At 39.7% G+C, this 25,838-nt stretch overlaps 1 protein-coding gene across 1 annotated transcript in view; it reads left to right on the forward strand.

Moving 5' to 3' along the window:
• Positions 1 to 24,199, forward strand: part of ADGRV1 (adhesion G protein-coupled receptor V1) — a 552,816-nt gene extending 528,617 nt beyond the window's left edge. The window contains exons 88-90 of the mRNA XM_027970511.2: positions 12,072 to 12,263; positions 14,505 to 14,682; positions 23,761 to 24,199. Coding sequence (XP_027826312.2) covers positions 12,072 to 12,263; positions 14,505 to 14,682; positions 23,761 to 23,879 — 489 coding nt within the window. The 3' untranslated portion in view covers positions 23,880 to 24,199. The remainder of the gene's footprint in view (positions 1 to 12,071; positions 12,264 to 14,504; positions 14,683 to 23,760) is intronic.
• The last annotated feature ends 1,639 nt before the right edge of the window (positions 24,200 to 25,838 follow it).

Here is a 25,838-nt window from a genome sequence, read left to right on the forward strand (position 1 = left end):
AACTTTAATTTTCAGTTCCTTGTATCTTGTCAGAAAGAGTCTGGCTCCTGATAAGTAGTATCACAACTGATTAGCATGCCATGCTTTGAAACTTAACAGAAGCATAAAGAACCTTGAGAGTCTCTGCGATAAAGTCCTGTAGAACAAGGTTCAAGAGGAAAAACTGAAGGACGGGGACCATGCCATCTGGAGATGAAATTGCTGAGGCATAACCGACTAATTGTCTTTTGATTCATGAGTATCCATCCCAAAAAAGACTGACCAAAGTGGCACATAGAGAAAAAGTTTCTTAAATTGCAGATGGAAACTTTAGTTGCATAAAGCAAAAGATATCTTATCTATAATATGGATATTTCTGGTTTAAAAAAACAAACAGAATTGTTGCACCTAGGATTTACAAAATTTAGGATAGACATTGGTCTCACTCTGAAAGTGAAGCCATGCGACCCAGATAATTTAGTTACAGACATCTCTGAAGCCAGCAGACTAAGCTAAGTGAACTTCCATTGACTCTCTTTGTTCTGAATAGTGGCCCTTAAATTAGTAAGGAATTTTAGAAGAACTTGATATAACCCATGGTGAACACTAGGTAATTACTGATCCCATCCAAATATTTTTAGGAGCATTTGAGTGATAGTTGTTCCCAAAGCATTCTAAATGTTTCAATTGCACTGAGAGCCGGTGGCCATCAAGATGACTCACTTATTTTCCTTTTCTCTATATATTTAATGCACACGTCAGATTGAAGAATCTTATTGTAAATAGGAACATTAACAAAAGCAAGTTAAATTGTGAAAAAGAGCTGTTGAAAAAATGTGAATCAATGAAAGATGAAATTCCTAGTTTTCTCACACCTGAAGAAAATGTACAGACACATAAATACAGTATTGGTCTTTTCAATCCTGTCATTGGTATGAAATCCCTTGTCTCTGCTGCTAAGTCACTTGGTGATGCAAAACAGCAGTAGGTCAGCAGCTCTGTGTGACGCCAGAAGCAAGAAATCACGGAGACTTCACAGGAGTGTCTGCCAAGCGGAGAGCAAAAGCAGAAGCTGTGAAGCCCTTTAAGGAGAAGGAGTCACAAGAAAAGGCAGCAGCAATATGCAAACTCAGGCCCAGCAGAGAAGCCAGACGCAGCCAGGAAGTCACCTGGAGGTTCAGTGCCAAGCAAGCCCACCACCAGAGGGGCACAGACCCAGAAGAGCAGAGACCAGCCATCAGTGGGTGTTCATTCTCCTGTAAGAGAGTCTTGGCACATGGAATGTGAGAAACACAAAGCCTGAGCCAAAGCAAATTTGTATTGAGCAACTCCCAAATTACCTAACTATGGTGAGAAAATTAGAGGACTAGAACCAACACCTGCCCGTCCCCACCCCATCCTACTGTCTGTCACTAATGAAAATTCAAAGCCAGAATCTCTTATTTAACAAATATTTCTTAAGCTCCTTCTGGGTGCCAAGGACCTTACTATGAACTAAGAATTACATCAGTGAACTAACTGGAGATAATGTCTTGCTTTCTAGGCGGTTATCACTGAATCAAAGATATTCTTTTTTTGTAATCTCAAATTTGTAATTTTTGAGTTGAAAAAATATAGCCTAATTTTATTGAAGATTTCATTCTTCTAAGTTCTTTAGGCTGCATTGTTCTGTGCTCTTTCTTAGGCTATCCAAAAGATAGGTGGTTTTGATTAGGCCACTTGTAGGACTGTACTGACTATTTCTTAACTATTTTTCATAACAGAATTAACATATACCTGGAGATTTTGAAATGGCACATTTTCCTTAGGTCTCCAAAACCATTCTTCCTATTATTTTAATATTGTTGTGCTTCAAAGTTTTAAAAACAGAAAAAAGCAGTATTAATAAATGGTCCCTATGTCTATATACTGTTTATGTAGACTTGATCACTACTAATATATCAACAAATTTGCTTAGACTATTTTTTAATTGTTGTTTTTAGAAAAATGATAAAGATTTATTATAGGAATTGAAACAAATAATAAAAATATAAAGATTAAAAACTGTTAAAAGTCACTTCAAACTTCATCCATAAGTAATCTTCATAAATATTAAGTGACTATTATGATGTCCAGGAATTTTCCAAGTTTATTAGCACAAAACACAAATCCAAATTGCTTAGAGAATCCCAAGCAAAGAAAAGTATCCCTAGGCATATCATAGTCAAATTCTTGTGAATCTGAATAGCAGATCGTGAGGGCAGCTTGGGGAAGTGAAGGGAACATTGTATTCAAGAAAATCATAATAGAAGTTAATACTATTCTCATCAGAAACTGGAAACCAGAAGACAATGGAATGACCCCTTAAAGTCCTGTAACAAACAAACAAACAAAACCTGTTAACCTGCAAATCTATATCCAGTGACAATATCCCTCTAACAGAAAGGTACAATAAAAACACTTTCAGGCAAAAACTGAAAAAATTTATTTCCAAAAAATCTGAGCATCAGGAAATGCTGAAAAGTTATACAGACTGAAGGGAAAGGGAAATGATGGGAGAGAAATCTAATTCTATGAAAATTAATGGAGAACACTGGAAAAAGCAAGTAAGTCATTACATATAAAGGTTTATTTAACAAATCATTCCGACTTTATATATTATATGTCATTTTGTTGCAGACTGTTGACTATTTTAAAGTAAAAATCACATTTAAAATAAAAAAATGATGTTCATATCTGAACATCATTTCTAGACATACTAAATATGATTAGATGCCTACTTATAAATGTTTAAAATATGTGACCATATTATAGTTTCTATAATATACAAAATTTAATTTCAGTTTATTTGAATTTGTCATGAGAAAAGCTAAAATGGAAGAGAAATAGTTCTTAAACATCAAAAAATGCTTCTATACCACAAAATACATTCTAATCATCACAAGAAAGATAAAAGGCCTCTCTTAAGAAATTATAAAGACAGTAAAGGATTGGAATCACTGTTTTTTATGACCTAGGTATTTCAATTTTATAGTATCAACTTGACTACATACTGTAAAAGATAATAAAATCATCAATGCTCAGGTCTCCTCCCATTTCACTCTTCCAAACATTAGGTGTGTGTGTATATATACACATACATACACACATATATATAGGGGTGTATATATATATAGGGTTAATATAATATGTTTTCCATTGTCTAGGCTTAACATTTACATTTAAATCTATAAATATAATTCTCATAATTGTAAGATTATTCCAGTATCTAAATGCATAGATGGTAGTACCTTTTCCATGATCCTTTTGCCATCATCGTTACTGAATTCTGTTTTTTCACTGGTATGGACAGGTCCTCTCTTTATTAGTCATATTTCAGTATCATGTAGTTTGGTTTTTAAGTTTTTTACCCAAGAAAATTTATGAATGCTGCATTCCCAGCATTGTCTTTAAGTTTGATAATTTCAAATGCTATATTGGCTGAATATAATATTCTTTCTCCCACAGAACTAAATAAATATTGCTCCATTATCTTTTAACACTAAAAGCTGATGTAAAGAAGTCTGAAGGCAGGCTAAAATTTACCATTTATTAACAGACTGGCTTGTTTTCTGTTGGAATCTCTTAAAGTTTAACACCTAGTAAGGCTATGATGTGATATCAAGGAATCTATATCAAAATTTTCCTGGTACATGGAATCCCTTAGAAGAAATGGAGTAGCCATCATGGTCAACAAAAGAGTCCGAAATGCAGTACTTTGATGCAATCTCAAAAACGACAGAATGATCTCTGTTCATTTCCAAGGACAACCATTTAGTATCACAGTAATCAAAGTCTATGAGCCAGTCAGTAACGCTGAAGAAGCTGAAGTTGAACGGTTCTATGAAGACCTACAAAATCTTTTAGAACTAACACCCAAAAAAGATGTCCTTTTCGTTATAGGGGACTGGAATGCAAAAGTAGGAAGTCAAGAAACACCTGGAATAACAGGCAAATTAGGCCTTGGAATGCAGAATGAAACAGGGCAAAGACTAATAGAGTTTTGCCAAAAAAATGCACTGGTCATAGCAAACACTCTCTTCCAACAACACAAGAGAAGACTCTATACATGGACATCACCAGATGGTCAACACCGAAATCAAATTGATTATATTCTTTGCAGCCAAAGGTGGAGAAGCTCTATACAGTCAGCAAAAACAAGACCAGGAGCTGACTGTGGCTCAGATCATGAACTCCTTATTGCCAAATTCAGACTTAAATCAAAGAAAGTAGGGAAAACCACTAGACCATTCAAGCGTGACCTAAATCAAATCCCTTATGATCATACAGTGGAAGTGAGAAATAGATTTAAGGGCCTAGATCTGATAGATAGAGTGCCTGATGAACTATGGACTGAGGTTCGTGACATTGTACAGGAGACAGGGATCAAGACCATCCCCATGGAAAAGAAATGCAAAAAAGCAAAATGGCTGTCTGAGGAGGCCTTACAAATAGCTGTGAAAAGCAAAGGAGAAAAGGAAAGATATAAGCATCTGAATGCAGAGTTCCAAAGAATAGCAAGAAGAGATAAGAAAGCCTTCCTCAGCGATCTATGCAAAGAAATAGAGGAAAACAGAATGAGAAAGACTAGAGATCTCTTCAAGAAAATTCGAGATACCAAGGGAATATTTCATGTAAAGATGGGCTCGATAAAGGACAGAAATGGTATGGACCTCACAGAAGCAGAAGATATTAAGAAGAGGTGGCAAGAATACACAGAAGAACTGTACAAAAAGATCTTCAAGACCAAGATAATCACGATGGTGTGATCACTCACCTAGAGCCAAACATCCTGGAGTGTGAAGTCAAGTGGGCCTTAGAAAGCATCACTATGAACAAAGCTAGTGGAGGTGATGGAGTTCCAGTTGAGCTATTTCAAATCCTGAAAGACGATGCTATGAAAGTGCTGCACTCAATATGCCAGCAAATTTGGAAAACTCAGCAGTGGCCACAGGACTGAAAAAGGTCAATTTTCATTCCAATCCCAAAGAAAAGAAATGCCAAAGAATGCTTAAACTACCGCATAATGTCACTCATCTCACATGCTAGTAAAGTAATGCTCAAAATTCTCTAAGCCAGGCTTCAGCAATACGTGAACCGTGGACTTCCAGATATTCAAGCTGGTTTTTGAAAAGGCAGAGGAACCAGAGCTCAAATTGCCAGCATCTACTGGATCATGGAAAAAGCAAGAGAGTTCCAGAAAAACATCTATTTCTGCTTTATTGACTATGCCAAAGCCTTTGATTGTGTGGATCACAATAAACTGTGGAAAATCCTGAAAAAGATGGGAATACCAGACCACCTGACCTGCCTCTTGAGAAACCTATATGCAGGTCAGGAAGCAACAGTGAGAACTGGACATGGAACAACAGACTGGTTCCAAATAGGAAAAGGAGTCCGTCAAAGCTGTATATTGTCACCCTGCTTATTTAACTTCTATGCAGAGTACATCATGAGAAACGCTGGGTTGGAAGAAGCACAAGCTGGAATCAAGATTGCCGGGAGAAATATCAATAACCTCAGATATGCAGATGACACCACCCTTATGGCAGAAAGTGAAGAGGAACTGAAAAGCCTCTTGATGAAAGTGAAAGAGGAGAGCGGAAAAGTTGGCTTAAAGCTCAACATTCAGAAAACGAAGATCATGGCATCCAGTCCCATCACTTCATGGGAAATAGATGGGGAAAAAGTGTCAGACTTTATTTTGGGGGGCTCCAAAATCACTGCAGATGGTGACTGCAGCCATGAAATTAAAAGACGCTTACTCCTTGGAAGAAAAGTTATGACCAACCTAAACAGCATGTTGAAAAGCAGAGACATTACTTTGCCAACAAAGGTCCGTCTCGTCAAGGATATGGTTTTTCCAGTGATCATGTATGGATGTGAGAGTTGGACTGTGAAGAAAGCTGAGCCCCGAAGAATTGATACTTTTGAACTGTGGTGCTGGAGAAGACTCTTGAGAGTCCCTTGGACTGCAAGGAGATCCAACCAGTCCATTCTGAAGGAGATCAGCCCTGGGATTTCTTTGGAAGGAATGATGCTAAAGCGGAAATTCCAGGACTTTGGCCACCTCACGCGAAGAGTTGACTCATTGGAAACGACTCTGATGCTGGGAGAGATTGGGGGCAGGAGGAGAAGGGGTCGACAGAGGATGAGATGGCTGGATGGCATCACTGACTCAATGGAGGTGAGTCTGAGTAAACTCCAGGAGATGGTGATGGACAGGGAGGCCTGGCGTGCCGCGATTCATGGGGTCGCGAAGAGTCAGACACGACTGAGCGGCTGAACTGAACTGAACTGAACATGGTATTATAGTTAATACTTTCAATCTGTGGATTAAAATTTTTGTTTTTTTCCAGGAACCTTTTCTTGTGTTAATGTTATATATTTTCATTCCTCTTCCGTTACCTTCACTGAATTCCCTTTTTCACGGATAGTAACTACCAATTCTTGAGTATTTTTCTTACCAGTTATCTTCTTTTAGTCCTTTAATCGGTCTTTTTTTCATTTTAATCCACTGGAATTTTATATTAGCCAAACCTCTTCCTGTATTTTCAAATTCTCTGAGTCATGATATGCCTCATCATAATCAGTTCCAGCTACTGATAGCTCAGTTGTTCATCAGCTCTCATGGCATCCATGAGATCTGTGGTGTCTATAAGTCCAATCTTTCATTGGTTATAGGTGTCCAGCTTTTTATTCCTCAAATATTTAAGTGCTGTATATAAAATTTAAATTTTATCAAATATATAAAATTTAAATTTTATCATCTTAAATTTATATTTTAATATAAAACACATATTTATAAAATTTATATTTTAATATAAAATATGTATTTTATATTATAAAATTGATATAAACTATAATTTAATATTGCAGGAGGAGTCTTTACCATCTGCGCCACCGGAAAAGCCCTGGTTTTTACTATGTAGACTGAGTCAGTTCTTTGTGTTTTAATGGCTTGCTAGGTACTGTCACTGGTATATTTTTATCATATATAATAGCATTTTGCCAGAAACAAAAATAAATATTAGAAATAGAGGCCACATGGAATCAATATGTCAGGATGTGGGACACATTTAGCTCAGGATTGCTGAGAGCTCTTGCTGTGTGGGTGTGTCCATGCTCACAGGTGGAGGACGTAGCATGGGGTTTGTCACAGTCGCTCCAACTGGCTGTGCGTGCAGGCCAGCATTCAGAATGCAGACAAAATAATGAACTTATGTGTCACATTATTTAGAGACAAATGAAACTAAAGGTATGAGCTTGGGCAGCTGTTAAGTGGGTTGGTTCATTTACTGTATTTGATTTTTCTTCTCTTTTTTTATTGGAATACAATTGCTTTACAATGTTGTGTTAGTTTCTGCTGTATAACATCATGAATCAGTCATATGTATGCATGTATACTCTCCCTTTCGATCCTCCCTCCCACCCTCCTATTCCACCCCTCTAGGTCATCACAGGGAACAGAGCTGAGCTGCCTGTGCTATACATGGCAGCTTCCCACTGTCTATTAATATTTTACTCATGGCAGTATGTATATCTCAATGCTACTCTCTTAATTCATCCCTCCCTCTCCTTCCCCAACACGCTGTGTCCGAAAGTCTGTTCCCTATGTCTGCACCTCCATTCCTGCCCTGCAAATAGGCTCATCAGTACCATTTTTCTGTACATATGTGTGAGTATACAGCATTTGCTTTTCTCTTTCTTACTTACTTCACTCTGTATGACTGGCTCTAGTTTCATCCGCATCACTTCAACTGACTCGATTTCGTTCCTTTTTACGGCTGAGTAATATTCCATTGTGTATAGGTACCACATCTGCTTTACCGTTCATCTGTGAACGGACATCTAGGCTGCTTTCATGCCCTGGCTATTATAAATAGTGCTACCGTGAAGACTGGGATGCATGCATCTGTTTTGAGTTGTGGTGTTCTCAAGGTACACGCCCAGTAGTGGATTGCTGGGTCCTATGGCAGTTCTATGTTTAGCTTTTTAAGCAACCTCCATACTGGCCTCCACAATTTACATTCTCGCCAACAGTGTAAGAGGGTTCCCTTTTCTCCACACCCTCTCCAGCCGTTATTGTTGGTAGATTTTTTGATGATGCCATTGTGGCCGGTGTTAGGTGGTACCTCACTGTAGGTTTGACTTGCATTTCTCCAATAATGAGCAGTGTTGAGCGTCTTTTCACATGCCTCTTGGCCATCTAACCACTTTTTTTGTGACCTGAAGAAATTATGGGATGAGAAAGCAGAGACAAAAAGGACTGCTGACCAGGACAGAGTGCCTTTAGTTATGGCTTGATACCTGGTGTTACTCTCCTGAGATCTTTGTTTTCCCCCACTTACTTGTTTATTTTTGGCTATGCTGGGCCTTTGTAGCTGGGCGGGCTTTTCTCGGGTTGTGGTACACAACCGTTGCGGAGGCTTCTCTTCTTAGAGAGCACAGGCTCTAGAGCTTCAGCAGTTGTGTCTCCTGGGCTCTGGAGCACAGTCTCAGTCGTTGTGGCACACAGACTTAGATGGTCTGCACCTCAGGGGAGCAACATGTGGGATCTGCCTGCATCAGGGATCAAACCCGTGTCTCCTGCCTTTTCTTTACCACTGAGCCACTAGGGAGCCCCTCCTCTGAGATCTTTTTACAAGTTTTTAAAAGCTTAACTGTTCTTAGCTGAGGGCTGCATCTTGGGCCTCAGAGGGGACACTTAGATGAGGTCTCCGAATCAGTATGAAACCCTGAGACTTCACTTCCTTCAGAGATAAGCAGCTTAGTCAACTTCGTGTTTCCCCACTTCTCCTCTGCCACCGTTTCCTGGGTGAATTTGTTAAATGGCAATGTTGATTCTTTCCCATCTTGTGTGGAACCGACATGAATAACTGAGATAAGCAGCCAAAATCTCCTGTACTTATCTGCTCCCTGATGATGTTAAGAATATTTATTAACTCCTTTAGAGCAGGGGTCCCTAACCTTCAGGATCTACTGCCTAATGATTGAAGGTGGAACTGATGTAATAATAATAGGGATGAATGCACAATAAATGTAATTCACTTGAATCATCCCCAAACCATCCCCCTGGCCCCAGTCTGTGGAAAAATTGTCTTCCACAAAACTGGTCCCTGGTGCCAGAAAGATTGGGGACTGCTGCTTCAGATCATTATGGTCTCTTTTGTGTCTCACTGAGCACTTGTTAATAAGTTTAAATTCCTGCATCAAAATAAATTCAGAGCTGGCCAATCCAGATGTAATCCAACTAAAGATTTTTTGAAGGCATTTTTTCATCATTGTAGTAGGAAATCCAGTAAAATAATAAAAACAGCAATACACAGAAAGAATCTCCTTCTCTGTAAGCTTTCACTAAATAAAGACTAGGAAGGACAGATGAATTATATATATCCTGCTTCAGAAACAGTTAACCTGTTATTTGGTAGGATATTGTCTTTGTTAGCAACTTGGAGTAGGAGCCATATGGCCTGTCCTTGCCTCTCATTGCCTGGCAGTGCACCTAGGGGTAGTCAGCACATTGGACTGAGTAACTGAGATTCTAGATGCTCTCATAAAATCCTTTTACAGAACACCATACAGCACAGGGGTGAGGAATCTGCTGCCAATGCAGGAAATGCGGGAGATGTGGGTTCGATCCCTGGGTCGGGAAGATCCTCTGGAGGAGGGAATGGCACCCCACTCGAGGATTCTTGCCTGGAGAATCCCATGCACAGAGGAGCCTGGGAGGCTGCAGTCCATGGGGTCGCAAAGAGTCACACACACACACACACACACACACACACACACACACACACGTGCGCACACACACACACACAGTCCATGGGGTCGCAAAGAGTCAGACACGCACACGCACACACACACACACACACACGCACACACACACACACACGCGTGCGCACATTCAAAGGAGAACCTGAGATTTAACATACAGCTTTTGAAATAGGGACTTGGTTTTACTCTGAGGTCAGGAACCTCCACAGCTGAGTACTTTGGATAATGAAAGTCCTTTTTCTATATTTGCCCAGCCTGAACTGGACACAGCAAATGTCATACAATCTGCATTTAAACATTCTTTTCTTTCCATTTTAACAGTGTTTATATTTCCTGATACACATCTAAAAGGTTCAGAGTATTTACTGTATATGCAAATATGCTTTTAAGAAAAACAACAAAAAACTCAGCATATGCAGTTTTCACATGCAAGTTATTTTCAGCAGATAGTTCCTCCTCTGAAGCACAAAAGGCTTGATATAAAAACAAACAAGAGAGAATGTGCTGTTTTAACAAATGGGTCCTTGGAGATGAATTTTTAGGACATTTTTTTTTCCAATCTAGCTTTTACCCCATTACTTAGTTACACTTAGAGAAATCCTGAAATAAATCAGTGACATTCTCACAATTCTCAAGGCTGACAGTTTAATTTTTTTTCCTGTTTTGTCTATTGCTGTGGCCAATATAGTTAAGTCATACCCATGTGAAAAATTACTTGTACAAGAAAAATGTTGGATGTGTGTGTTTTCAGGAAGATTTGTTTCTGCTAATGTGCATGACATCATTTGCACGTGAAACTAATTCGCTTACCCTACGTAATTTAGAATATTAATGTTGTTTCCAAAAAACCAAAACAAGCCCAATTCAAAAGGAAATTAATGTTTCAGTTACTAATTTTGTATTATAGTTAGAGTAATTGCATTTTAAAATATTTTAGCAGATAAACCACTGATTTCAAAACAGAGTTGTTAATTATATAGACTGGATGCCAACTCAGGATGGGGTTATTTCAGTACAAAGAGGAGACAATCCTAATTTATAACAATATTCCAGAAATGGCAATAGGGATCAAATGCTAGTGTTCCTACCTTTCAGACTGTCCTCTAATTTCATTTTCCATTAAAAGTTAGTTGTGATTCTTGTGCCTTGAGGATTTTCTAATAGACTTTTTACTATTTATTCCAGCAGGTACAAGTCTTAAGTCCACAATATTGTTTGCGTTCCTGCTTCTACACTGCCAGAAATATTAGAGGCCATGGGAGAATGCAGACCTCAAAACTGACCATACTTACTTGTGTTTTATGAAGTTTTGACATTAACTCCTTTTTTTTCTTTAACAGGCTGTGTGTCTTACTTTCATTTTTATGGATTAATATAAGAATTTTAATAACTAAGGAGATTCTTATTTGCTTCCAAAACTTAAACATCAGTATTAATAGACACAAAAGGCACAATTTAACATATTTTATTGGCTGAGTGTAAAGGTCAAAATTACCAAGCTTTATAGAAGCATGATTAGAAGCATACAGTAGACCCCTTGTAGAAATCATGAAGGGAAGCCAGTGTAGGCAATGTCTGGAACACAATTGCAAAATGTGAGTTGCCCCTGTGACGGAAGCAGAGCAATTGTCGAGTTTGACTAGATTGCAAAAGAATTTAAAGGGCCAGCAGATGTTTAAGAAGGCATGAGATAACTTTGTTGTCCTCATGTAATGTTCACTGAGAAGCATGCTAAGTATTAAGCAATCCATACTGAATCCCTGTGCAGTGATTTTATTCCAACTGAGATAAGTAGGTGAGATAGAAAACAAAAGCAGAATGCTTAATTAGCCCTGCCCTTGCCTCAGTCTCTAAGGTGGCTGGAGCATTACTCACCGTTTTGCTGAGAAAAAAGTAAAAAAAGAGAGTGCAATAGGTGCGGGAAGAAAAAAAACAGTAATTTTTTCAAAGGCAAGAGATTGCCCTGTAAAACAAAATGTGCACAGTGAATCAGACAGACATTTCTCTGCAGATCTCTATTCAGGTATTAGAAGAGCTAGATTTCAGAGTTCTGATGTTTTAACTAAGAAAAAAATGACTTGTTAGCGAGAGGGCAGTTTTCTCAAATAACACTGAAGAACCTTTGTGCCATTCAAAATTTGCAACGGCCTCCTGCTCCAAACACGTTCTGTCATTCCCAGCTTTGGGGAGAATTAGGAGAACACTTGCAGAAAGGCAGCTATGCTTGCAATCATGTTTATTCTTTAGCTATGGTAGCAGGCTTCCCTTTAACATGCTAATATTCTCTTCTTTTGCAGGGACTTTACGTTTTCGTGGTTTATTTCATTCTACACAACCAGACGTGCTGCCCTATGAAGGCCAGCTACACAGTGGAAATGAATGGGCACCCAGGACCTAGCACCACCTTCTTCACCCCCGGGAGTGGAATGCCTGCTGCTGGGGGCGAGATCAGCAAGTCCACCCAGAATCTTATCAGTGCTATGGAGGAGGTGCCTCTCCTTGCCCTTTCTCCTTCTCCGTCTGTCTGTCTGTCTGTCTCATACACAACCTTTCCATTTTATAGAGTACAAGTTAAAAGGTGCCAGGTAACTTTCAGGTCCTTTTCCTACTGACGTTCTCTGATCTCTGATATTTGCTGTGCTTACTGTGGTACCATGTCTGTTATCTAATTCTTTTTCCTCTGTGCTTTGTGAGCTCTACTCACCAGTGGTTTGTACTGGGAAGTCAGCATGTAATTTGTCATTTCTTTCTTCAGAAGCTTCCTAATTTGACCTTTGTGCGTAGTCACTCAGTTGTGTCCGACTCTTTGTGACCCCATGGACTGCAGCCTGCCGGGGTCCTCTGTCCTTGCAGTGACTAAATCTGCTTCAGAAATGGTGTTTCAAATACTGTTCCTTCATGAAAATATTTTCACGGCTCTCTTCCTTTGCCCCTCCCAATTCACCATTCAATCCAAGCAAACAAACAAACCTCCCACTGTTCCTGACCACATCGTTTTGGGTTCCTATGTCTAAATCACGTTGCCACCAACCCATCATTAGTGTCAGCCATAGCACTGGTACCACTGCTCGTATTTTAAGACGTATCTGAGGTTATTTGTCCAGGAGGACATGGTCAGGAGGGTTACCCTGACAATTTCTGCAGTGCCTAAGATGTGCCTGCCTACTATTCCTTACAGAGCTTATATCAGTGTCTCTATAATAAAGAGCCAAGGGAAACAGTATTTGTGTGTGTGTCCTGAAAAAAATCAAGAAATCAAAGTGCATGTATCTGAAAAGAAAACAGGTAATAGATAGGTGGGTAGATAAATAGATAATCTGCCTGTTCAGTGATATGTTTTATTGTCTTTCATGTTAAATTTTGAAAGTAATTTATTCATGTTAGGTGAAAATTAAGGTAAGTGATCACAAATAAAGTATCATATTTAAAGACTGGGATATATGTTTAGTCCCCTTAAATGTTTAGCAACCTAGTACCATTTTTATATCCCAGAAGTTCTTAAAACTGAATTATTTTCACATCACAGCTGATAACAATAGAAACAAATATTGCCAGGATCAGCAGTGCAGGAGTAAATCTTAAAAAAAAGTTTTTTTTTTGTCTCTTTGATTGGTTACCCAGTTTAGATCTGTCTAGATCTGAACTGTGCAATACACTAGCTATTAACCATGTGTGACTGCTTAACTTTAAACCAGCCAAATTTAAGTAACAGTAAAAATTCAATTCATCCATCACCCTGGCCACGTCCAAGTGCTCAGCAGCCATCGTAATGGAGAGCAAAGATATAAAATGTTTGTAGCCTCACAGGGCTCCGCCAAACCGTCCTGAACCATCGCTGTCCTGAAGAGTGCTAGTCCAGATGTTCTGCTGCGTCAGGAAATGTTTAAGGTTTCCTCTTCTCTGATTGACTTATCCCTCCCTCAGATCCCTTTCCTCGGTTGCGAGGCATCCTGTAGTCCCTCAGAGCACCTTGTACTGGGAGGCAGCAGTTGTGACGATTCAGTTCCTGGCCTGGGCCGTCTTGGGTGTAGCACAAAGCCGTACCCTGAAGTGCGCCCTGCATTCCTCAGAAGCTTGGAATTGGCCTTGCTCCAGCTGTCAGCGAGGGACTGGCGGAGACATTCCGAAAAGCCACGCAGAGAAGGGAAAGCATTAGGAAAGGAAGGATTAAGGGATTTTTTTTTTTTTTAAGCAGTAACCAAAAAGGAAGCAAATATATTTACTCACTTCAAGATAGAACTATCTTTTTCATCATTTAAATTTTAAAAAGGAGGACTTTAGAATTCTATCAAAGAGCTTTTCTTTTCAATTCAGTATATCCTTGTAGATAGCTACTATATTTAAAACTCTATGTTTTATCTTAAAGATTAGGAGAGTTCTTTTCTAGTTCTTATACTGTTAACAGCTTTTTTTTTTGCACATATTCTGTGAAAAACAATTAATGTATGGATTGGGTTAAAAGATACTTCTCTTTTTCCACACACAACAGCATAGAAATCTACAAGTAATTCTCATAGAGAAATTGTTTAGTGTTACCAGGTTAGATTGTCTCATGAAAAGACATACTTTTCTGAAGAACAGGTAAAATTAAATGTCTTACATCTATAAACAGTTCAACTGCCCTTTCACTTGGTCTTTGTAATGAGGTATAGAGATAAATAGCTCAGATAGATTTCAGGATAAATATATATGTACTCATATTATGGTTTCCTTTTCTTCCAACCCCAAAGGTGCCACCTGACTGGGAGAGAACATCCTTCCAGCAAGCCAGTCAGGCCAGCTCTGACTTAAAGCCAAGCCCACAAAATGGCGCCACGTTCCCTTCCTCTGGAGGATATGGCCAGGGGTCACTAGTAGCCGATGAGGAGTCCCAGGAGTTTGATGACTTGATATTTGCATTAAAAACTGGTATGTGAACCCTCAAACCCATTAGAAGGAAGCACTCTTGTTATGCTATGATTTATATCTTCTTCCCATGAAGTTTCAGAAGTACAATGTCACCCTTAGCGCATTCCAATTCCCATGACCCATTCCTAATCCCAGCCGAATTCTAGGATATTTTGTTCTTGGCACCAATATGAGACAACCTAAAAATAATTGACAATTTGCTTCTAAGAAAAAGGCATATTTTAACTCGATGTAAATATCTGTGCACTGAAATCTTGATGGATAGAACACTGATTGAGATAAATTCAGCACTGTAAGAATCTGGTAGCAACCTCCCTGAGAGAGTTTTGCCTTTGACCTGCCAAAGAGAATTTCTTATGGAGTAGCTTTGAAGCAGATACTTTCAAAGGCAACATAATGTGTCTCTCGTACAGTTCTACAGTTTTTAAAGTGCCATCATATGTCGTATTTCATTGGATCTTCCTGTATATTCAGCTTCACCAGTCTGTGACCCCCATGGAGAGTTGTTTTCCAATCAAATATGCAACTTCTTTCTTTTCCTTTTTTTTTTCTCTCAGAAAAATGTTGATCTGTCACTGCTATCAAAAGTTCAGTGAACTTTTACATTTCCAGATGTACAAACATGCAAGAAGATATGTCTGTGCTTAGATGAATTTATTGAAACAGTTATTCGAAAGTACATTCTATTATATATATCCCTGTGTTCAGATCAGTGCTTGGCAGTTGGTAAACTTTTTGTAGATGTTGTTGGAAAATGAATGAATGAGAAAGAGAAAAAAAGAAAGAGAAGGAGGGAGGGTGGAAGGAAGAAAAGAAAGAAAGGTGAAATTTAAGAGTTTGCTTGGCGGAATAGACACTCACACAAACACAATATTAAGAAGAGTAAGATAAGTAGTGGAAAGAGTGGTTATTAATTATTAAGGATTCAAGGAAATTTACAAAAAAATCTGATCCATTGTGTCTTGAAGAATATGTTGAGTTTACATAAGTAAAGCATAGAGGAAAGGCGTTACAGGCTGAGGAAACAGAATTAGCCAAAGCCCAGGGCTGCAAGGGATGGGGAGTGGGGTGAGTGAAGTCAGGCAGCAGGAGCAAAGACTGGAAAGTAGTTTACCTGCTTTGTTGATAAATCACTGTAGTTCCTCAGCTGGGTTTCAGCTGGCACCCTGTTTGGGATATTCACAGGCATGCTCAGTGAAAAGGTCCCCCTGACCAGATATACTTGGGAAACTGCAGAGATTCGGTATTCAGTTGAGCATTTTAGCAGATCTAAAAAGTCCTAAAGAAACCCACTTCATTCACCTGTGGCTTCCAGAACACATTTAGCAACAGATTCATTTGGAAAAGCAGAAAACTTACTGACACTCTGCATGATAGAAAATTCTCTTCAGGTGCCACGCTAAGGGGTGGGCTTTTTATAGAACTCAGTAAGCCATGGAGGTTTTTGAGGAGAACAACATGTTCCCACTGGTTTTGAGGCAAAGTAACTCTTAGGGAAGTCTGAAGAATAAATTTAGAAGCAAAATCAGAAAAGCTGAGAGGTAATTCCCATAGCCCCAAGAAACGTGGTTTAAACCGCGAACCTGGGGAGCAGCAAGAAAAAGGACAAGGGAAATGCTGAGGAAACACAGAGACGACAGTCAGCAAAGACTCATGCTGCTCACCTAGGAGACCGGGGAGTCGTACATAGAGCATTCGCTCGCTTGCCTGCTCTCAAGGGGACACTGGTGAGTTCAGACCCACGTGGATCATTTGATCATTCAGCCTGGTGGCTCTTAAATATTCAAGTTGGGATCTTTGGTGAGAGATCAAGGTTGGAGGTAATGATCTTGAATGGCATCGTGCAGAGTCACATGTGAAACTATGGGGAGAAATGAGTTTACTCTGGAAGAGTGGAAGCTAAGAGATGAGATGGAAAGAGGTGAGGAAGGAAACAGAGAGGGAAGAATGGAAGACATGATGAGAAAAGAAAGGAAACAAGAAGAACATCCAAGATAATACTTATGCTTAAGAGTGAATAGAAGAGGGTCCTACAAAGGACACTGTAGCAAGGTCACGAGAACTAGAGAGAAGAGAGTTCCATGAAGGAGAAAGGGGCAAGTGTGTAAAATGCTCATCCGCGTTAGGGCTGAAAGGGGGCTTTCAGGTTACAAATAATTCTCAGGGTAGATTATGTCCCCAGCATTGCAATGCAGACAGTTGCTGTTATGACACTGGAAGCATGAAATGAATTCCTACAACATAATTAAATTAGATCTGGATCCTATATATATAACAAGTATTAAATGCATTCCCTTCAGGAATGCATGGAATGACTCGCTTACTTATAGACTGAGTTTAGCATTCCTTAGAGTTCCCGAAACTCTTTAGGAAGTAAATGCTTAAAAAGACCAAAATAGCAGTCCCTCACACTGGTTCCCTGTTTTTAGGAAAGGTACTATAATAATCAAGTCCTACCCCATAGATGCTTTCCATCATAGAATATGGTCAAATCAAAGGGGCAGCCCACCTGCCATTCTATCCACAGTGGAATTCACAGTTGACACACAGGCCAGATTTGGCTTAACCGGGAGTTCTATTTGAACCTCATTGCACTTTTAACATTTTTTGGAGCCAAAATTTTAAAATGTAGAGATATCCCATAAAAATCCAGAATTTCTTCATTAAAAAAAAAAAATCTACCAATAAAGTGCTTAAAATCTATCACAGCATCGCTTGATTGGAGCTGAGTAATGGCTGCTCTTCTAGTAATATGTGAGCTCTTCAGCTTGTCCCATGCCCACCAGCCCTGTGTCACTGATTCATGCAAGCCTCCCTTGCAGCTGTGATGTTTGAGTTTATAAAACTTGACCTATCTCAGGTCCGCCTTAACTGTGGGCCGCTCAAAGTCAAGTACTGGGAACAGTGGATCTTCCAAGTGTTTCTCATTGGAACCCCTAAACAACTTCAAAAACCTGTGTTACTGTTTGCATATATCTAAATAAGCATGTAAAGGTGTTATCCTGAGTTTAAATAGTATCAAACAATGTCATTTCTATTGTATTATAAATTTTAGGGTTTAAGGGTTTAAGTACCAGAGCAATTTGATGCCCACTGTTATTCATTGTATTTCAAAAATATAAAGCAAACTTTTATTCTGCAGTTGGAGATTTTACACCATTCTCTCTTCTCTTTTAACTTGTATTGCCATTCTACTCACAGCACAGAATTTTATCCTAATTTAATATATTTTATGTTTGAAATTCATTTGATTGATGTAAAATACAAGCCCTGGCCCCCAAACCAGTCATGGATTTGTTTTTCCATTTGAATTTTAACCATATTGAATTTATTTTTTTTTTAAAGAACACAAAGAAAAAGAAAATACAATTGACCATTTTCATTTTTAAAATAAATTATTTGTCCCTGTAGGAGAAATTCACATTTCACTCTAAAAAGAGGACCTAGTATCTTTCAATTAGTTGTTCTCGAAATACATCAGCCTCGGGACTTTCCTGGCAGGCTAGCGGATAAGATGCCAAGTTTCCACTGTAGTGGGTACAGGTTTGATCCCTGCTTGGGGGACTAAGATCCCAGCATGCCACACTGCACAACCATAAAGAAGAAAAAAGAAGTCCATCAGGCTCTTCACAGGGAAATGAGACAGTCAGTTCTAGACTAGTGGTGTCTTATTATTATTAACAGAATTCTCCAATGTATCCTCATTGTCTCCAGCCAGGACTTTGGGAGAAAGAGAAGAATCACCCTGGAGCAGCCTCCATTTGAAGGAAGAGGAGAAGGTGTTGAGCTAACTAGAACAGACTCAGCCTGCACAGAGCATGAGTCCAGAATGGAGGGGGAGTAGTCTGTGCACACCCCTGATGAGAAGTGTTTAGATTACTGTCATCTTTATGTCGGCCAAAGCTGGCGAGATTCTAGAAAACGTCAAGCTGGGAGCATACTGGGCTTTGAAACAGGGTGTTTTTTCACTGGGTTTTCCCCAGAGGGACTAATCTGACTCCCCATCTTCCTTAGTCCATTAACTTCCTTCTTTTACCTCAAACCAGTGACACTAATGTCATGACAGAAGTTCCCTTCCTGGAAACCTTTAAATGATTTCTTTTTCAGTCAGAAGAAAATAAATACCAAGTCCTTGAACAGAAATGAAAACATTCAGAATCAAGGTCCGAATTCATGAACTCCTCAAAGAACCCATTAATAAATTTCTCTTTCAGAGGCATCACAGAAAACTACAATGACTTATTTAACTCCAAGAACTTAGGCACTCCAGTGTACTAAACAAAGGTAGATGGAGATCAAAGTGGAAAAGTAGAACTTGAAAAGATTTGGATTTCTTTGCCTCAGAAGCAAACTGAAGGAGTGTGACCTTTGTATCACTGCCACATTTCAAAAGGCCATAGGAAATAAGAACGGGCTTTGAGTTCAGAGACGTCTGTGTTGCGATCCTAGCTCTTCTGTCTTCGGTCTGCATGACTTCCAGTAGGGAGCTCAACCTTTCGGTTTCCTCATTTATCACATAAGGATTCTCATCGTTAGTTTCCATGAAGTTTAGAGATATGTCTATGTGAAGATTCTACTGTAGTGTCTGGCAGAATTTAAATTCAGTATGTGGTACAAAGTATCTGTTGTTATGCTTTAAAACAGTTTTACATGTTTATAATGTGTTCTCTTAACACCTCAGTGTTCACTGCAATATAACTCTTGAAAATAGTGAGGTAGGTTGGTGCCTGAATATCTGCCAAGTAGTTTGAAATGTATTCTATAAACAGATGTGTGAACACTTGAAACCTGGGGGACAAAGAAGTCACACAGTTAGAGCTGACCCCATAAGAGACCATTAGTTCAGTTCAGTCGCTCAGTCATGTCTGACTCTTTGTGACCCCAAGGACTGCAGCACGCCAGGCCTCCCTGTCCATCACAAACTCCTGGAGTCTACCCAAACTCATGTGCATTGAGTTGGTGATGCCATCCAACCATCTCATCCTCTGTCATCCCCTTCTCCTCCTGCCCTCAATCTTTCCCAGCATCAGGGTCTTTTCAAATGAGTCAGCTCTTCACATCAGGTGGCCAGAGTATTGGAGTTTTAGCTTCAACATCAGTCCATCAGTCCAATGAACACCCAGGATTGATCTCCTTTAGGATGGACTGGTTGGATCTCCTTGCAGTCCAAGGGACTCTCAAGAGTCTTCAACACCACAGTTCAAAAGCATCAATTCTTTGGTTCTCAGCTTTCTTTATAGTCCAACTCTCACATCCATACATGACTACTGGAAAACCCATAGCTTTGACTGGATGGACCTTTGTTGGCAAAGTAATGTCTCTGCTTTTTAATATAAGAGACCATCGGATGTATTAAAAGACAACACCCTACATTTGGTGTCAGAAGTCCAGTTGGAGGGACTTCCCTGCTGGTCCAGTGACTAAGACTCTGTAGGGAGTCTAATTCAGGGAGCCCACCTTCAATCCCTGGTCAGGGGACTAGATCCCACATGCTGCAACAAAGATTGAAAATCTCACATGACACAACTTAGGTCCAGCATAGCCAAATAAATTAATTAATTAATTAAAAAAAAAATAGAGAATTCCCTAGCAGTCCAGTGGTCAGGGGCTTTCACTGCCATGGACCTGGATTCAGTCCCTGGTCAGAGAACTAAGATCCCACAAGCAGCATGGCATGGCCAAAAATAAAGTAAAATTTAAAAAAAGAAGTCCAGTTGTATATCTTCATTCTAGAATTTCCCTGCTATGTGACATGGGCCACTCAGTGAACACCTCTGATCCCCATTCAATCTCTGTGTCTATAAAACAGGACTACTAGTCATGCTTTCTAACTAAAGTATGTTGAAATATTGAGGAGAGACTCTAGATAAATGTGAATTGTTACTTGTGGTTCCTTTGACATCGCCTGTTCATTCTACCAAGAGGGAGAGTTGTTATCATCACCCTAACTGGATTTTTCATAAATTTTTAGCTTAAAATGAAAGCACGAAAATGCTTTTCAGAATATCAGGATGCCTATTACCAAATCGGAGAAGGTGATGGCACCCCACTCCAGTACTCTTGCCTGGAAAATCCCATGGGCGGAGGAGCCTGGTGGGCTGCAGTCCACGTGGTTGCGAAGAGTCGGACACGACTGAGCGACTTCCCTTTCACTTTTCACTTTCACGCATTGGAGAAGGAAATGGCAACCCACTCCAGTGTTCTTGCCTGGAGAATCCCAGGGACGGTGGAGCCTGGTGGGCTGCCGACCATGGGGTCGCACAGAGTCGGACACGATTGAAGTGACTTAGCAGCAGCAGTGTTACCAAATACCTTCCTAGACCACTGAATGAATTACAAAGAGACAAGAAACCTGGGCTGTGTTCCCAGTTCTGCCGTGTTATACTTCTTTGGAGGATGTGTTCCGTCTTGAGTCTCGGCGAGGGATTAGGATTTGGGTATTGTGCATTTATGTCAACTGGGAGGAAACTGAAAAGGAGGACCAGGTGGCTCACACAGATGTGGTGACTCAGGGGAGGCTGCAGCAAGAACTTGCTGACATCGTCCAGGGCTCCACGCTACTGGACAAGGAGGCGACACCCAGTCACTTGTACAGCTGCACCCACGTTCAACCTCTCAGCCCCGTGTGCCCCGACGCTCACAGTCTGCTCAGCAGGCTCTCAGTTCATGAACTTCTTTCAAGCATGCTTTGTCGCCATGCTGGGCAGATGCTTATACGTTCCTGGTGTCATTTAGAGGGGCTTCCCAGGTGACTCGGCAGTAAAGAATCCACCTGCAGTGGGGAGACACAGGTTCGATCCTTAGGTCAGGAAGATCCCCTGGGGGAGAAAATGGCAACCCACTCCAGTGTTCTTGCTGGAAAAATCCAATGGACAGAGGAGCCTGGTGAACTGCAGTCCACAGAGTGTCAAAGAGCTGGACGTGACTGAGCATAGACAATGACTAAATCAGAGGGAGTTGGTGCTCGATTGTTACACTAAGCCCCACTTTCTCCTGGTACTAATGCTGAGGTCCTTTCTGTTTCTCTGGAGTTAATCCCATATTGGGCAACTGAACACTTGAGTTACTCAGATCAAGCTGCTATAGGCCTCAGGGCCTCAGTCACCACTTTATAAAATGCCAGTGTGTCACCGATCCACTGGGAGGTTCTTCTGTTATAAGTTGGGCCGTTCCTCTGCTTCCCTGGCAGAGAAACATGGGCCCTTTGTCCTTCAAAGACAGTGTGGCAAACTCAAATATTACTTAAAACGTAGGGCCAAACACCATAAGGGATTCAAGAAGACTGATAACAACAGCAGCAAAAGACTAGAATATGTCTATTTGGTAAAGTCCAGTCGGGTTAGTATCTTGAAAGACAATGCAGCAAGTTCCAGGCTTGATGCAGTTTATAATAGGAACTAATGTTTGTTCTTGAGAAGGCAGTGGAATGCAGAATGGATCAGAGGGACATTCTGATGAACTGGTGATAAAAATTAAAGAGGCATTTTCAAGAACTTAGATGCAGAACATAATTTATTACTATACTCAACAAACCTTTGCTGAATACACACAGTGGCTGGGCACTGTCCTGTGACCTGGGGGACATAATCCAATGGAAGAACCAGAAATTTTTAAAGAGAATCAACATGTTGTCATGGGTAGCACAGGAGGTGCTACCTGAGTTGATATTTATAGGAAGAGTGAAAGCAACCAAGCAGAAGGGTTGATGGGCAGGGAAAGAGCCTTTTAGGCCGAAGTGCCGATTAATGACATGGTGGGGAAAGGGAGTGACCAGTGGCTCTTAGTGAGACATTTAGGCGAGAGAGCAGGACAGTCAGATGGATCAGCCTTCAAGCTGGGCTGAAGACAAGCCCTCCAGAGATCAGACAGCAGGAGGAGACACAAAAAAAAGCAGAAGAGCTTTGTAAAGGGTCTACAGGATAAGAAGGGCCAGTGTCGTGTCACGGAACCAAAGCCAGGCAGTGGGGTTTCAACAGCAGCCTTTAAAAGAGAGAGGCTGGGAAGGACAGAGACCCAAAAGAGGGAGGGTTTGGCTAGAAGGAGATCCTTAGCAGGCTCCTGCTTCCATCTCCAAATAGGTTGAGAAGAAGCTAATCCACTGTCTTCGCATAGCTACCAGCTCTGCAAAACTACCTTTCCTACACCTCAGATAGAAAGGGAAGTATGAGCTGCCCGGGTAACTGGTTTTTCACTTTCCTTCTTGTTTGCAATCTTGTGCCCAGCAGAGGGGGTGGGGCTGGGAGCTGTAATCTCTGATGATTCAGCCAACAGTACACCCTGTGACTACATCCCTATTCTGTCTGTGTGTGTGTATGTGAGAGAGAGTTTGTGTGTTTACACATTACAGAAGAAAACAGCAAGGTGTTAGTCTAGCCTTGTGTCAAGTTTTCTGAATCATTCTGAGTTGGGAAAAAAGTAGTAAATAGTGGCATTTCCTCAATACAAAGATTCTGGGTGCTATCTGCAATCAACAGCTAGCTTTGTGGGATTCCTATGCAGATCTGTTTTTGGCACTGGGTTACATCATTATTTTTATCTTGGGATCAGATCTGAGTCATTCAGAGCCAGTGTCTTCGGGGTGCTGATACGATACCATGTGTTAATGCACGGTTTTCTCAGGTCCCTGCCCACACCGAGTGTCGGCCAAGGGACCTGCTAGGTTCAGTAGACGTAGGGTCGAAGGATATATGTTTTCTAACAGCAAATCCTACCCCCCGCCCTCTGCGCTGAAAAATTCTAATTAACTTGCCTGATTTCTTTTGTACTTTAATAAACCCCCAATTAAGAAATGGTGTTCCTGGAGTAAGTTATGCCTGTCAACCATGTAGAAAGAGGAAAAAAAAGATTGAGAACACGAATCCATGTCTTTAGAAATTAATCTGTACTTACGGAAACTACTAAAAGAAATTTAAAATACAGTTTAATAGTTGTTAGGTGTCAATAATATGTATTCTAAGTATATAGCTCACTTTTTACTAAGATGGTGGAAATAGACGTGTGTTAGCTTAATGGAATTTGACCGTTAATTTGCTGGACTAATAGCTGGGAGTTTTGTGTTTATTCTTCTTTCTGCTGCAGGCGCTGGTCTCAGTGTCAGTGATAATGAATCCGGTCAAGGCAGCCAGGAGGGAGGCACCTTGACTGACTCCCAGATTGTGGAACTCAGAAGAATCCCCATTGCTGACACCCACCTCTAGCACCTCAGTAATCATTAGAACGAGGGTGCTTTCATATTTGTATTGGCTCTGTGCTAAAATGTTCTATAATAGGATTCTGTGAATTGTGCTGGATGATGAAGCCAGAAGTGATTGTTGTGTTCGGAATATAAATTACTTACCTTTGTGCAACCTGAAAATTAACTGCTTACAGTGAAAGCCTGGATCGATTTCTATCAGTTAATAGGATTGATTTATATCAGTTAATAGAATGTACATATTCCAAGAGTATTCGTTGTTTTTTAATAACGCTAACATTGTTTAATAAAAGTAATAACAATCAATAAAAACCATAGAATCCATTTGGCATCACGCAAGCTTGTTGTTGAAAATATTGTGCCCAAGCAAAAAAGCAAATTCTGTCTAGACAGTGTCCATCACCCGGTTTCTTCCCACACTGATACAGGTGATCCAGATTTAAGACTTCACCTTCATTCCTAAAAACCAGAAAATGTATTGTCTGCTGATTTTGCACCCGAGTATTGATGGAGTACTGTAGTTTACATAGTCTTTCATCAAAAGTATTTATTTCTGCTCATTACAAAATTAGGGAACTGAACATCTTCCAGAATGAATGTTCTGTTCCCAGTTAAAAATAACTTCACCAAGCATTTTAACACAGCTAAGAAGAGGATCATCCAAACAGTGCAGAGTTTGTTTGGGAGAAGTTATTTCTTGGTTTGGATTTTTCAGTCTTTGACTTGGAATGAGAAATCAGAAAGTCTGTCCTAGAACAAACACTATTGTGTTCAAGATGATTTCATTGACTATAGTTCCAGAAGAATCCTTTAAGGACAGAACAAGGTTGTTCTAAGAAAGACTTTTTGGCCTTTTATTTTTGAATTCTCAAGTATTTGGGGGAAAAAATCAGTAGTCATTTTAAGAAAAAATTAAAATTGAATAAAAAAACCCACCTAAGGGAAATTTTGTTGTTAATAATTTCCCTTAAAACCATAATTAAATCACTCAAGTGTTCTATCATCACCGTGAAAAGTGGCTTTATTTTTTATAAAGCCTGAGGTGGTGGTATTAATCTTGATGAATTATAAAATGACTCTCCTTTCTTCTCCCTGTTGGTACTCCCCTACTTCCATCTCATATTATATTGTTTTGATCAATCTATTGTCTTTTTAGCTGCCCAGGAAACAAAAACTGCACAACAAAAACAAACAGCATAAAAGACAAAAACATTAATGGCAGAGTCACAATCCTTTTTAGGAAGTTTAGAAATGGTGGTAATACAATTGAAATATACATTAAATGACAAATAAATTTGTTGCCTCTCTCAAGCTACAGCATTGCACTATAGTATCTTCCAAAATAGGGTAAAAGCAGTTGATGAAATTGGTTATAAAGTAAAAATTTAGCATGAAAATTTTGAAATGGGTAATAACCATTTTTAAAATGTTAATAGGCTTTAATGAATTTGAGGCTTAGATGATGATTGTAGAAATGTGAGATTTCATGGTGTGGAATCCATGAGTCATAATGACTGTAACATTTTTTGGCAGATAATTTGATTCTTATTTGTCTCTTAAGGTGAAGTTAGCTTATTGTCAGCATTTTTAAAGCTCCTAAAAGGATTATAACTCCACCATGATGAATAACAAAGGCAATTGTCAATATCTATTTTCATTTCTACTTGTCAGAATTTGGAAAAATCTGGCCAAAACCACTCTCAATCAGGGACAGCTTTCTTACTTTAGCTCACTGAGTTTCTATTGCTATCCAGAATGCCGTCTCTCCTTAAAGACATTCAATTATAGCCTCTCAAAGGACTGATTTTAAACTTAAATGTTTAATAAATGAATATTAAAAAAGAAAAAAAAAAGAATCAGAAGAACCTCCTACCACTGATCAGCATGATTCTTTAAATATTGAAAGGAAAGGCAAGATTTTGAGAAGCTACAGTCCTAAAACAAATAAGCTTCATATTCCAAC

This window comes from Ovis aries, chromosome 5 (assembly GCF_016772045.2).
Source record: "Ovis aries strain OAR_USU_Benz2616 breed Rambouillet chromosome 5, ARS-UI_Ramb_v3.0, whole genome shotgun sequence".
NCBI lineage: Eukaryota > Metazoa > Chordata > Mammalia > Artiodactyla > Bovidae > Ovis > Ovis aries.